Source organism: Lottia gigantea (assembly GCF_000327385.1).
Source record: "Lottia gigantea unplaced genomic scaffold LOTGIsca_145, whole genome shotgun sequence".
Taxonomy (NCBI): domain Eukaryota; kingdom Metazoa; phylum Mollusca; class Gastropoda; family Lottiidae; genus Lottia; species Lottia gigantea.
The window spans coordinates 464,948-480,726 of record NW_008707710.1 but is presented as its reverse complement, the minus strand read 5'-3'; the positions used below and the strand labels follow the sequence as shown (position 1 = coordinate 480,726).

The 15,779-nt window shown below is 32.0% G+C and overlaps 2 protein-coding genes across 2 annotated transcripts in view; both read left to right on the top strand.

Moving 5' to 3' along the window:
* The window catches only part of LOTGIDRAFT_238421 (hypothetical protein), a gene marked incomplete at its 5' end in the record, with an annotated part of 8,575 nt that extends 2,675 nt beyond the window's left edge, over positions 1–5,900 (top strand). The window contains 6 exons of the mRNA XM_009050135.1: positions 442–536; positions 766–909; positions 3,686–3,739; positions 3,868–3,972; positions 4,179–4,246; positions 5,522–5,900. Coding sequence (XP_009048383.1) covers positions 442–536; positions 766–909; positions 3,686–3,739; positions 3,868–3,972; positions 4,179–4,246; positions 5,522–5,525 — 470 coding nt within the window. The 3' untranslated portion in view covers positions 5,526–5,900. The remainder of the gene's footprint in view (positions 1–441; positions 537–765; positions 910–3,685; positions 3,740–3,867; positions 3,973–4,178; positions 4,247–5,521) is intronic.
* A 1,307-nt stretch (positions 5,901–7,207) lies between these two features.
* Positions 7,208–11,276, top strand: LOTGIDRAFT_140201 (hypothetical protein; the record flags this gene model as incomplete). The annotated part of the gene is made up of 9 exons (XM_009050134.1): positions 7,208–7,316; positions 7,566–7,663; positions 8,280–8,362; positions 8,680–8,805; positions 9,603–9,678; positions 10,143–10,265; positions 10,477–10,568; positions 10,829–10,935; positions 11,158–11,276. Coding segments are annotated over 9 exons (933 nt in total), but the record flags the coding sequence as incomplete, so codon positions are not given.
* Positions 11,277–15,779: the final 4,503 nt, after the last annotated feature.

The window sequence follows — 15,779 nt, the reverse complement described above, 5'->3', positions numbered from 1 at the left end:
GTAAAAAAATTTTTTTAAAGAAAAAAAAAAACCCCCCCCCCCCCCCCCCCCCCCCCCGTCCCTTTAACGATTGTCTTCACATGAACCGTAGATTTAAAATTCAACTTTATAACATGATAGCCTGCTGATCATGTACATGTATATAGGTCTGTAAATTGTTAAACCTCAAATATAGGTAATAAAAAAGCTTTGTTTTAAGCAATCAATATTGAATTGAATTCAAAACTAAAAGGTTCTTGTTGCAAGGATCTATTTCTCTTTTGGGTGAAAAATCTATCAAAATATATGTGGCTTGAGGTCAAAATAAAATTTTCTATTTTTTCTTGACACCTGACGCAATTTTTGAATGTTACATTAAGCATTTTAGCAAATCAGCAAATTGACCCCTAACAGCGAAACGTTTTTCGTAGCAAATGGATGAAAATGTTTCATTTTTATCAGAACGAAGGCCTGGTCACTGGACGAAAAAACGTCATAGAGAAGCTTTTATTAATGAGTTTGGTATCTATATATTTCTAAGGCTTCTTCACATCTATGTAAGTAAGAACATGAAAATAAAATTCATTGTCATATTTAAAACTTGTTGTTTATATTGATAAAGCATCAGATAGTTATATTCAGCCTACAATTTTTTTTAGAAATCTACAGAAAACTTGAACATTTCAGCCCGTGTCTCTTTTGAAGTTTGACAAGAATTAGCCCAACTTGGCTATACTTTATGTTGTGGACACGTAGGCTATTCTTTTGTATTTCCTTTTATCTTAGGAACATCAATTAGTTAAAAGAGATAGCAAGGTCAAGATAAAACCTGAAGAAAAACGAGAGAGAACATTAGAGCAAGAAGAATGGAACAGGAAGATATGTGACAAAATGGAAGTAGATATATTTGAAGAACTCAATAATTTAGTGGTATGTATTTATGGAATTTATCTTTCTCTCAGACAGTTATGGAACATCCCTTGGTAGTATGCTTGTAAACAAATAGAGATATGCCTAGGCGGTAGTGGTCATCTGGTTTTTGAATCCGTTAACAGTTTAAACCACAGTGTGATATTTTTCAACAACATTTATATATTATTTAGCGTGACATGTAGCTTAGGCTAAGCCCTACTTTTCTCTTCAATTAAATCACATGGGAAAAGTACTAAGAAATAATCTTCAAATGTCCACGGACTTTATCTTAGGCGCGATAGGCCTACTGATTTTTGCTTGCAATAGGAATTGAATGATTCAATTAGAAGGAACATAATATATATTTTAGTTATTATGCCTACGGAAGGACTAAGGAAGTCCCATAATTCATACTTATTGATTTAATCTAAGAAATATTGCGAAGGTGTCAAGGAATATGGTAGGCTACCGAGAAGGAAAAAAGTGTTCCAATGCTGCTTCAGCATCAAATTCTTCTGATCCCGCAACACAAGCTGTTTTGACCAACTGTAGCCTATATCAACCGTGAGATGTTTTATAAAATTGAGATCTAACTCAGAGAAGATAAACAGTCCAAGTTTTCTGCTTACAAAGTTATAACAAACTTACAGAAGTTTAATAGAGCTATATTCTGGGTTAAAATGACTAATTTTGGCCATTTTTATTCAGTTTATGCTAGATCTACAATGCTATCAATGTTTGGTTTCGGTTCTCTAAAGCCTCCAATTGTTTTTTTGTGGTAATACTAATATTGGTAATTTACTAGAAGATTGATCTAGATATTATTGGTAATTTACTAGAAGATAGATCTAGATATTATTGGTAATTTACTAGAAGATAGATCTAGATAGTATTGTTAATTTACTAGAAGATAGATCTAGATAGTATTGTTTATTTACTAGAAGATAGATCTAGATAGTTTTGTTAATTTACTAGAAGATTGATCTAGATATTATTGTTAATTTACTAGAAGATAGATCTAGATAGTATTGTTAATTTACTAGAAGATAGATCTAGATAGTATTGTTTATTTACTAAAAGATTGATCTAGATAGTATTGTTAATTTACTAGAAGATAGATCTATATAGTATTGTTTATTTACTAAAAGATTGATCTAGATAGTATTGTTAATTTACTAGAAGATAGATCTAGATAGTATTGTTAATTTACTAGAAGATTGATCTAGATAGTATTGTTAATTTACTAGAAGATAGATCTAGATAGTATTGTTAATTTACTAGAAGATAGATCTAGATAGTATTGTTAATTTACTAGAAGATAGATCTAGATAGTATTGTTAATTTACTAGAAGATTGATCTAGATAGTATTGTTTATTTACTAGAAGATTGATCTAGATATTATTGTTAATTTACTAGAAGATTGATCTAGATAGTATTGTTAATTTACTAGAAGATTGATCTAGATAGTATTGTTTATTTACTAGAAGATTGATCTAGATAGTATTGTTAAGTTACTAGAAGATAGATCTAGATAGTTTTGTTAATTTACTAGAAGATTGATCTAGATAGTATTGTTCATTTACTAGAAGATTGATCTAGATGTTATTTTACTACAGGATATCAAAAGACGTGGCATAAAACACGCAAGACTTGATGATAGATCATAATATAATGGAAGAGCTAGAGATTTGATGCAGTATATCCAGCAAGGATGAAACACATGGAAAAACTCAGGATGCAGGGTTATATAGATGAAATACCCACAGAGTCGTGTAAATGTAACACTCAAAAGAAAGTGTCATATGGATGCAGTAGGCCTACTCAGAATACAGAAAATATATTTCTAGCAAGGATTATGTTAACAACCCGCGAACTAACATCAGTAAAGATGAATTAATCAAGCTCCGATCTGTCTGGCGAAACAAGGTGGAACGCTTACTCTAGCCTACTAACCGACCATCCATGTTGCTAGAAGATGCAGAGAATGAAGACCAGATTGAATCAAAGGTCTCATTCAAAATGCTGCTTTCCACAATGAAGCAAAGAAATACACGTACATCTGCAACATAATATAGCTAAAGCACTGGACAGCCTGCAAACAGACTCCTACCGAAGAACGTGAACAGTGGGTTGACTTGCACATGAAGCTGCTGAACAGAGATGCTGCCCCACATAGATGCCACCAAACAGAGATTTAATCAAGCCACTTTCTCGCCGATCTACTTATCTGCGCTTCACAGCTGAAGAACTGTCGCAGAAGCACAGGATCCCACCAGGGAAAGTGTTCTACAGATTTTTCCTGAACTATGTCAGCCTGTAGTTGAACTGCTGCTAAAAACGCCCGTGGAAATCCAAGAATGTTCGCAGAAACTTAACCAGATGTGTGTTGGAAATTTGTATAGCTTTCAAGATACGTATTGCTAGTTATGTGCCCAGAAGAGAATTCTTTCAAGTTTAACCTGATTTAGGTCAAACTTCGCAATCGTCTGGGTGTAGGACTACAGAAGGCTGCAAAACTTGTCACATGCTACAAAGCCTTTCGGGGTAAATACGAAATTTACTGGTTTAAAAAAAAAACACATCACCGGAGTAGAATATGTCCAGTAGTCATAGCGTTCCAGGCTTAAGTGATCCATTATCCATAATTTGAGCGTCAAAAAAGCAAAACAAAACAGTGCTAATCCTGTTAATCTGAATAATGATATTAAATAAAAGATAGTGTTTTATTTGTGACTAAACCAGAGAACCATATTAGATAGATACTATAAACTCGTTTTCTTTGCATAATTTCAGGCTGAACTTGGCGACAAACTTTCTGCTGATGAACAAAACACAGAAATTTTGGAGGTCGGTTAAAATATATGTTGATTTTTTTCTTATGAAAAGCCTTAAATTCGTTTTGTCGAAAATCAAACACGACAGGTTAGCATGCATATTGATGACATCATTCATTTTATACTACTTGAATTATTTAGGTCACAAACAATAACAAAATAGAAGAGTTGCCATTAGATGAACTGAAGATAGCTAAATCTATTATCATAAATGTACGAGAGAAAAGAGAGGAACAAACAGCTAAGGTAGCCAAAAGTTTAGTTATATACTTTTTTTTTTTTTAGTGTTATAAGATGTAACGCATCCATTTCAAGGACGTTGATATTAATTTTACCACTTAATTTTCTCTGATTTACAGCTGTGCCTAGCCTTGTGATGGTAACTTTGATTTGGGAGATGTGTTTACTATAAGGTGAAGAGGGAGGTTAATCCGATATAACTTTTTTTCCAGAAAAATACAACTTCAGAAGTTCCAAAGAAAGGAGTCAAGAAAATAAAAATTTCACATGGAATATGGAGGTTTGTTGCCTAAAGATAGGTTTCCTTATTTTTTCTAAAGTCAAATTAAGCAAACTATTTGATTAATTGGTGTTTCGAATTAATTGACATGTATTCTTAATCATATCATTAAGAGTTTAAAAATTCATAAATGTCCATGTATATAGCCTGGATAAGCTAAAAAAAATAGTCTTTTTGACCTTTCTTGATCGGTCACTCATTGGAATTCTGCTGGTAATTACCTTCTAATTTATCTAATTATGAATTGATTATGGACATGTGAAACAAACTGGTATTTTTCCAAGTCATTAGAACACCTCTACTTTCTATTCATATAAGTATTAGCATTTTCATTTCCGGAAATGAAAAATAAGGGAACCCATCTTTAAATAGTGGTTGGCAATCATATGAGTCTAATATTTATGAAAATGTGAAATAAAATAGGAGACCACCAGGACTTCTAGTTTTCTTTAGCAAATTATACTTACTTTTAATTCTCTAACAATGTGTTGTGGAATATGGTCATCCTACAATTTTAAACAACTGTCCGTCGGTCTGTCCGTCCGTCAACATTTGCTTGTAAACGCTCTAAAAGCTAGATTTTTTGATGGAATCAAATGAAACTCGGTATGTGTATACATATTCTTAAAACGAAGATCAAGTTCGAATTTGAGCTGTTTTCGGCCGTTAGAAGCAGAGTTATTGCCCTTGCCCCATAATCTTGAATATGCTATTACTCTCTTAGTTTTCAACCGATTTTGATGAAACTTAAAATAGATGTTATTGGACCTAAATCTAAAGGTTTGAGAAAGTTTAGTTCACTTCTGATTAAATTTAAGGCTTTTTCAATATTTAGGCCTCTTACGTCAGTTTTGAGAAGTAATCGCCCTTTAACCTCTATACGCTAAATGCTTCTATCAACATCAATTGCTCGTAAACGCTCTAAAAACTAGATTTTTTGATGGAATCAAATGAAATTCAGTATGTGTATACATATTCATAAAACGAAGACAAGTTCGAATTTGGGCTATTTTCGACCGTTAGAAGCAGAGTTATTGCCCTTGCCCCAAAATCTTGAATATGCTATTATTACTCTCTTAGTTTTCAACCGATTTTGATGAAACTTATAATGGATGTTTCGTTTTTACCATTCTCTTGTCGCGAAGGGCGTATATGACTGTGGTCCACTATCTTTGTCATTGCTTCCCTTGCAATGTTGGATGGTTAGACCGACACTCGTTTTTTCTGCCACCTATTTATATAGTTGTAACTCAGTTTCATTCTTATTATTTGCAGGTAACCAATTGTTGAGAGAATCAACTTCACTTCTGTCGAAGAATGAATTCCAATTTTAACGTTGTCAGAATATGAGCAATTTTATCATATAATAAAGAGTAATGCTTCCGTCCAATATCATTTGATTTATTTTTTTTTATATTATATGTAGCCTATGTTTTTTCTATATTTATAATAAAATAATAAATATAACGTCGATATTGTTGGCTATTGTTTATATATTATTTGTATGTAAGAATATTGGTTTTATTTATTAACGTATTGATATAAACATCAGTTTTTGAAAATGATATAATGTTTCTATTTAGTTTTATATGTAGTAGGTTTTGTGTTTAAATATTAGATGTCAACATTATATAAAATTATTTGATCCACTCGGACTTGATTGAATCTTTTTTGATTGCAGGCCCGTGGCTAGAGCCATCCCCTCTCCGCCCCCCACCTAAAAAGAAATTTGCCCCCTCCTGAAAAAATGACTTGTTGAGTCGATATAGTTGAGCCTCTTTTCAAAAACTGAGTTTGCAAATAGCCCCCTACCCCCTTGTCTCTCGCTACCATGAACATTTTGAAAATAATTCCGTGCATTAAAACATATTTTGGGGGCAAAAACGTATAAAAAAATTATATGTTGAATTCATAGTGGAAGTAGGCTCAAATAAAAGCCTCTTCTTCGCCAATGGTAATTACACGTCTCAGATAATATCAGTAATTTTCTTTTTTGTGTGATGATAAGCTTTGTATAAGCTATCCTTTTTCGAAAGCTTTTAATATTCGTTTCGTTTTAATCTGTCGGTAGATTTTTTTACGCATCACTGATTTCCATCAAAACAAATCTCAGCCAATCAAATAATGGGAAAGGTGTGGAAAAGAGCGGGAAGTAGAAAGCAGCCATGTTTGTTGATGTTGTCATCTGCTGAAAATCGCGATAATTTGTGTTATTTTTGTCATTTTATGGCTTCTTGAACAATATTTCGTATATAATGTACATATCTGTTTATCAACTAAGTCATAAGGTTTCCCAAAATGAAGAAATTTAAGAATGACTTGACGTTTTCCTGTCCCAGACCAACTCCAAATTTTTATCTCGAGAAACAAACTTTTTCAACTAAAAAGGTAAATGGTCTATTTTTTATTTCATATCATTTCCATACCTGGATCACCTTCTATTTTAAACCTTATTTTAACATCTAGATTAAACTCAATCATCCCCAAAAAATTAAACTTCCTGATGTGAAAGTTCATGTAGCCCACTGAAATCATGGCCATAGGCTCTTAGGTGATTATGACAGTAGTGGTTAAATAGGCAGGGTATATCTTCCACCAAGCATGACTTTAAGCCATCTTTACTATCCTGAATTGCCCTGGTGAATGGTGTCTATCTCTCGTCTCTCAGTTCCAGTGCAATGTGGGACAATTTGGCCAGAGACATCTCCCTGCAGCTGGAGTTAATTTAAATTAAAACCGCTGGAGTTACCGGTCCTTGGTTCTGATTTAAACTCAAAACTATACAGTGTTCAATGTAATTAATTTCAGTAACTACAATAAATAGTAACCACCTGCTGATTTACCTACAATCACTTTTGGATTGAATCATATCACTAGGGCAGGCATTGTCAATGGAGTAGAACTATAAACCAATATCATAGTATTATCTTATTTCAGCAAAGAGCAGGCACACCAAGAGATTCAGCACCACCACGGCCACCAATTAAAAGTTGTCCACCGATAAGCCGAATATTTCCTCATAGAACATCTCATAAACCTCAAGTAGTTTCATTCAGAAGTTCAGAAAATTGTATCCTTTTAATTGCCATTTATAATTATGTAGTGGAGGGGGGCAGTTAAAAAATTATGAGAGTTTAAAGATCATCTTTTCATTCATTGAATAAGCTTATAACTACACTCCATATAACTAATTTAACATGGACTTGTTTAAGCCAAGTATGTTTAAATCCATTGTAATGTTTAAAGATATTTCAACCCAATAATTAGCCAACATGAGTATTTATTGCAATGAATTGTTTTTTTCCTTAACAGAAAATAGCTTTTCTAAGTACTAGGTACAATGAAAACAACAAAGATTTATATTTTGAGCAGTGTTTTGTTGTTTTGAGTAAACTTGGTGCTGGTTCTTTTGGAGAGGTGAGAAGATGTATTTATTAGTAATAGACGTATTCACATTGTAAAGCTATTACGAACTGCAATTTAGCCACCTCTCTTGTATCAGGGATCCAGTGATTTGATGGGATTGTATGCCAGCAAGTACAATCAAGGCGGACGACCTGTAAACTTTAAAAGGCTGTAACGTAAATCCAACCAAAGCTGCATATAATATACCAACTTCTGTAATACAAGAAAGATGCCTATTGCAGTCATAGTCTAAGAAGAAGTTCTTAATAGATTTACATGGTGAACATAAGTATAAGGCATAGTATCACTAAAATTCGAGTCAAATTTTTAACTTTCCAACGTGAATAATAATGGATACACATGGATTTGAAGGCTCAAATTTCAACGATGAGCTGTGAACACTATTACTGATAATGTAAGCTAAAACAATTCCTGTTTCTGAAACTAAGGTATGGTTGGTCGAACGGACAGTGAAAGTGCTCCTTTAAATTTTACTGATAATTTTTATATGGTTAACACCTTCTAGATATTACTAGTACTTATTGGTTTTTATCAATAAGTATCATAACTCATGGCAGAAATTCTTTAGATTGGTTTTGTTTCTACTTATCAATCATTCAATTTCCAGGTTTTCAAAGTACGAAGTAAAGAAGATGGATGTCTGTATGCAGTTAAAAGAACACAAGTTCGTTTCAGAGGAGAGTCTGACAGGTATGTATTTAAAACCATGTTATTTATTGGTAGTTTGAAATAACAAATAGTTTACTGATATTGACAGGTACTTGAATATAGGTTCTTATGAAAATCCTGGTTTATGTCAGATACAGGTAGGATACATTGGAGATTATGTCAACAAATAACAATAATTATACCTGAATATTTATAATGCTGTATATATAACCATCTCTTGCTTTGATAAGCATCAACAAAAGAACTTAGATGCGCATATGAACTTTTTTCAACTATTGTTCATTTAAGATAAAAATTAACTAAGGAGTAAGTCACTCATGTTTGAAATTATTTTTTAGGAGAAGAAAACTTGAAGAAGTTGCCAAACATGAAAAACTACCACCTCATCAAAATTGTGTTCACTTCTATAAAGCTTGGGAAGAAAGACAACATCTTTACATTCAGATAGAATTGTGTAAAAATAGGTAAGCTCACTGTTAACATCTCATTCTCCTACATTTGTCTGTCTGTTTCCTGTAACTAAGCTTAATTATTGCTACAATATTCAAACTTTGGTGCCTTGAATATATCCAGATTTCCCTTTTATGTAACATTATGTTTCGAGTATGTCTTGCATGTTTCACTACTGTTGGAAAAAAGCGTGTACTCATGCGGATGGGACAATAAACCTTGTGCTACAGGCAGTGCATTTTAAAGATCCCTCGACAGTGGGAAATTGAAAAAGAGCAGGCTAATGCTGCTGTCCTGGCAAAATTTCCCTCATTGCACCCTGCATGGTGTTGCCCGTCTTCATTAGCCCACATTAGCAGAAAAGTAGGACGTAAAACTCCATTCATTTCATTTTTTCATTTGAATTGTCCACTGTCTATTTTAAATGTCTTGTTATCCAAGCTATTACAAATTCCAATCTGATTAAGATTAGATTACCATACATTTTCTTACTTTTTTTTTTCTTATTTTATTCTCCATTGTAATCTAACAAGTTTTCTACCACAAGTCCCTAAAGTGTGTATGTATTCAATGAACAGTATATTGATAAAGAATTGTAAGATAGTGAAACCCAAACAGGCTGCCATATTGCTCTTCTTTGTGTTTTGATGATTTGATTTGATTGATAATTTTCCAATTATCCAAAAACAGGATCTACATGTTATGCTTTGACTGGATAAAATATGGTCAGGAGAATGGGACTAGTAGAAAATTAATTAAAACTATATAACTGTTGGAGCATTTAATTAAGATACATAATGATCTATTTCAGTTTAAATGAAGCAGCTGATGGATATCATGAATTAAGTGAACCAATGTTGTGGAATTATCTTGTTGATTTACTCATGGTAGGTGTTTAAAATTGATGACTGTTCAAGATAATGAGTCTGAAAACAGTGTATTGATATTTTTAACCTCCACTATATTCATCAAATTTAATAAAAATTAGTATTGATTCTACTTGTATCATCTTTGCTAGTATTTTGAATATGAAAGCCATTTTGGTAGCAATGACAAGTTATCCTGTCTGTCACTTTTGGTAACCTAAAATGTTATCTCCTTTAGTTTTTAACTGATTTCATATTTCTTGTTATTTGTTAGAAAATGCTAAAGCTCCATCTTAGTTGAAATGCAATAGCTCCTTTAATTTTCAACCAATTTTCATGAAATTTGGTTTGTTAGAGTAACACCATGTTTCAGGTTCTGTTTAGATATTTCTATACCTTAAGTTATGCAGGTGCTTGTATTTATTGATAACGAATTGCATCCAAAGGAAAATATTTCAGTTGGCTCTAATTGTTTGTCATTACAGGCTGTTAAACATCTACATGATAATGACTTAATACACATGGACATTAAACCAGAAAATATCTTTATATCTTTTGATGGAATGTGTAAATTAGGAGATTTTGGTTTAGTATTAGATGTTACAAAGGTAAATGATATTTTAATTTATTTCATGTAGCTTTTATTAAAAAGAAATCTAAGCTCCAAGCAACTTAAAATTTGTAAAATAGAAAAATTAATTTCAAAGGGTAAGTTCAACCCGACTTGATCACATGACAGTTAATCTTCACTTGTTATGATACAAACCAATTTGTAAATGGAATCAATGAATTTCATAACTGTCTTACTTTGTTATATAGGTAGATTTATCAGAGGCCCAAGAAGGTGATCCTAAGTATTTAGCACCTGAATTAATGCAAGGCAAGTTTGGAAAACCAGCGGATATTTTTAGGTAAGACATTTATTGTACAGGGTGTGCTGTGGACACCATTTTTTGCATCGACTTTTCTCTAACTTTCTATTCATGGTATATTTTGATATTTTTATTTATGATTAGTATGAATTTGGATACAAATCTGCTAACCTTAATGTGAATATGATAAATTCAAGTTCTGTTTGTTTTTTTTCCTTTTTTCCCACACAAATGCACTGCCTAAATATTTATGTTGCTCTGAGAGGGCTGCTAACCAAAAAATTTTATACTGATTTCAGTTTGGGTATGACGATGTTGGAACTAGCTAGTGATTTAGATCTACCAAGAGGTGGGGAAGGTTGGCATATTCTACGAAGAGGAGAGTTGCCAGAAGAGTTTCTCAGAGGTTAGTAATAAGCAACATTCTGCATAAATGGTATCTATGATTTGTACAGCAAGTCTTCACATTATTTATTTAGTGATTTTTTTTGGGAGTAAATTGTATCGCTGCAAGTATATCAGTAGTAGTGCAAATAAGCAGACTTCTAATTAGAACAATTTCTTGTTTGACATTTCATTTAATGGTGATGAAATCTAATGAACTTAACAATTCATTTGATTATTTTAGATAAAAGTTTTGATTTAAAGTATGTGATACATCATATGTTAGATAAATGTCCTGGTAGTAGACCTACAGTAGATCAATTATTACAGTTTCCTTCAGTAAGAAAAGTAAGTACATTATAAACTGTTTTCAGGACTCTGTCTTTTGTCAACCTTTATTCAATGGTTTCAGAGCATAAAGAGTTTATTTTTATGGACATCATAGATTATATTAAATAACCAAAAATCTTTGTATCTTTGTAACTTTAGTCAATTTAAATTTTAAATTTAGTCATAATTAATCAACAGTTATTGATTACATCGTTTTAACTTGCTGTTTTTGGAACATTGACAAATGTTAAATTCACTTGAATGCTTGTACAATGCAAGATCATAAAATTCACACATTTTTTATTCTGATGATTTTCTTGTATTTCATCGATAATCTGTTCATGCTATATTTTTGTTTCACGTCTTTGACTTGTAAATTCAAATGATCCATTGTTACTTGTTGTTTATTTCATCATTCTATCTTAATTTATAGGTTTGGAAAAGAAGAATGAGAGAATATATGATAAATAGGGCTGTAAGTACATTTATCTTTTGTATCATGTAATTTATTTATAATAAATATTATTATGTAAAGAATGTTCAAATTAAGTATAATATCAGAAAAAAACACCACCAATTGATATCAAAGATTAAATTCTAAATGAATTGCCTGCATTAAATGTTGTGCATTTACATTAACCCCACAAGGGCTTGTTGTCATAATAGAAGTCATAATTCTTAACAGATTCTAAGGAACTTTTGTGAAATCGTTTCTTATCACTCAAAGGAAGACAAAATGTTCACACAACTGTTGGCATAAGAGTTCCTTGCTTAACATGTTGCCACATGGTAGAGCTACTTAAATGAACTAATGTGTTACAAATCTAACAATAATTGTTTTGTGTTTACAGATATCAAGAGTTAAAGGTTTCTTTTCTTCTATTTTAACCTACTTTTTACTGATGGTAACATTTATACTGAAACCATTTAGCCATACTGGTGATAGCAGTCCACGTCTTCCTTCATTACCTAGTATTGGTTCTCATATCAGTTCATCATCACCCTCTGTTGACAACAGTATATCTGATGGTAAGTTGTAAGACAGTTGAACTGTATACCTAACCAGTATTATTGTGAAATCATTAAATGTGGGGACTCAATTTTTCTGGGTCAGCTAATTCATGAAGTCAGGTCTCCACTCAATATAAAACAAATTGAAGCACTATCATATTAATAACACTAAAAAATGGTTTAAATAATTAACCTAATATTAAGTTTTGAAAATAAAAACAATATAGCTAAAATGTGTTGTTAAAACAGATGTTGTATAAATTGTTTATAATGGGGAAATATTCAATAATCTGAGTTGAATAAGAAGAGAGAAGATGTTGTGAATATATAGAAGAGCTGTATTAATTTAGTATTAATCACACCTTTATTTATAATATTTATTTTGTAGATGATTGTTTTGATGATGATGTTGTGAGTATATGTAATAATTCATTTGGTGCGCCCTTAGATTCTTCTACTTCATCGGATGCTTCAGGAGAATTTGTTTTGCCGTAAGTATACCTTGTTAACTTGACTTGGTCTACGTTAGATTCAATAATCCAACCATCAATTCCATAGTGAGTCAATGGGACAAAGTTAAAAATGTTTAGTACTATATTATACTGAGTGACATGTAGTTGCAGTACAAGCACATTTTGGGGCAAAATTAAATGAAAAATGCATTTTTAGTGGTCAAAGTGACAAGGTCTATAGTTATTAAGAAAATATGTAGTTTTATCAGTTACTGTGGTTGAGGCTGTGTAATGTATTTGACTTTCTGATTCTAGAAAAATTCCACCAAGAAAGGCTTTTACAACTCCAGTGCTAAGACATAGACCTACCAATGTGCCAACTCCTCAAAGTTCTTCTCCTGTTGTTCCAATTAAGTTCAGGTCAGTATCTTATGGTCTTGATTTATCAAACTTTGTGGTGATGGAATGCCAGATTATATTGATTTTGATGCTATAGTATATCTTTTATTTTATTACGATGATTTAAAATATAGCACATTATATGATAAATTGGGCATTTTTCTGGCTGAGCCTTTCAGACAATTGCGTTTTTCTATCCCTGCCTAGGTCGAGATAATACCTTCAGATTTTTCAACCCAGTTTCCATGTCAGTGATGCAGGCTCAGTGTGCTGACATGGATGGGAAAAACATCTAGTCGCTCAGAGTAGACAATAAATCAGGGCCTCATGTTCTACAGTTAAAGATAAAAATGGGTCAACAGTAGGAAATCAAAAATGCCTCTGTCCTGGCTAAATTTCCCTCAATGCACACTACATGGCATTAGGTGCAAACTTCAAGAAAAATTTCCAGGTACCAGGCTTAATATTGTGTTTTATTTTATTATTGTAGAAGTAGTAGTCCAAGTGGCTGTTTTGAAAGTAGTTTTGAAAGTGATAGAAGTTTAACTCCTGTATTTAATATTAGTGCTAATCATCAAAGAATAGCTGAGATGGAGACCACTGAAACTACTGTCAAATCTGGAATTGAACCTAAAAATCTATTGGGGGTAAGTTTTAGTGATCTTCAAGTTAGATATATGTTGTAGCTATATTGTGCAACTTTTGCTCACTCTTCAAGCAAAAGTTCTTTATGGATTCTTTTGATTTTTATTGTTGTATGTCTGTTCACTCTATGCTTATGCTCACTCTTCAAGCTGGTAGGCGTATGTCACCTGGCTTTACAAGGCCATTTTTCATATTGAAGAAGGGGTGCATTGAGCATTTGGATTGGAAGAAGTGCCCACTCTAGATCTGACTAGATTATTGAATGATTGGAGTACTTACTTTGCGCTAGTCTTGACAAAATGCCATGATTGTAGAACATTTATCTGATACAATGATCTTACATAATAGACAGTTCTTGCCTTCACCATTGCTTGCAATGCAAATAGAAAATTTGATCTTATTTATAGTGCTAACTTTTTGTTTTAATTCAGATGTTTGAAGCTGCAAGTGATGAAGATTAAAATGATGTGTTCACAGTTTACTATCTAGTCTGTGTGAAATTCCCTGTTAGGTATTTCTCATCTTTACTGCACTGTTTCAAGTTTTGTTATTATCACAGTTTAAATGTAATGCCATGTTGATAGTAGAAAATGAGAAATCGTGACAATATCAGTCACCTTGGAAACGCCTTACATTTACCTATTTACTGTTGAGGTGTCTACAAAGAAATAATTGTTTATTAATTACATTAATTAGGCAATATATTCTAGTTTAGACTTGCCACCTTTGTGTTCATTTTAGATTCAACTGCCATAGTGTTAAGTGCCAAGAAATATATTTAATATTCTTTGAAATATCAATTCAAATTTTGTGCCTTTGTTTATTGTTTTGTTTAAACTTAGTTCTCAAGAATTAGAGCTTTATACGTGGCTTCCATGTGACTATTATAATATAATGTTATATAATCTGTCTTATAAATCTGATTATTTGAAGAAATATGTCTAAATCTGCTGAATATTTTTGACATTGCTTGTTCTATATTACATCAAATATTTCAATAAGACATAGTTCAAGAATCATAAATCTACATTCCTCAGGGATGTCATTGTATTTTTATATACCCACATCTCTCTATGACAGCATCAAAGTCCATCAGATTTCATTCTGAATTTCATCCATAAAATTAACCCATGTGATAATGCAGTTTGAGAAGTATGTAGCTCTTTCAGTATCAGCAGATTATCAAAAAATTATGGACAGTTTGTGACAATTTTGAATAAACCCTTGGTTTGCTAGTAGAAGATCAAGTGAAAATGTTTTGTGTTTCACTAACCGCCCTTTAATGAACATTGCCTTAAATATATGCAAACATATATGAAATGTCTTCCCATTTTAAGTGCCGTCATATGTTAACAAAACATTCTTTTAATATTGACAATACAGTAAAGAATTGAAAATGACAGAAAATGTGCTAAACAAAGTGTAGCAAGCTTAGTTAAATACAGGGTTAAATAGACCTTTGTTTGCCAGGCAAGCTATAAAAAAAATTGGTGATAATTGATACAATGATTCTCTAAAATGATATCCTAACACTGCCTATATTACCCTAACACTGCCTTCATCATTTATCATTTTTATACATTTTCAATATATGCGTAATATACTGGTACCAGTCATTCCCTAACACTGCCTTATACTTGTGCCAATACATAATACTTCATTATGTTTTTTTTGCATTTTTAACCAAATGTGTACAAGTAATATATTGTGCCAACAATTAATCTTAAATGTACTCAATACAGTTTTTGGTATACCGGTATATATATTTTTTTTCATGTAGAGATTGGAATTGTAAATGTGCCAATAACTAGTTAGTGTTTGAAATATAGCTTATAATGTTTAATATAACTTGGGAGCTTGCAAATTTTTGTCACTTTTTTTTTTTTTTGTAAGATGTATATGTGCCATTGCCAATGTTAAAAATGTGTTCTGAAATATGTATATACTATACTTCTTGAATTATTTGTCATCTGAATTTAATCAAAGAGCATTCAAACATTAGAGTACTGCTGAATTTGAAGAAGCTACA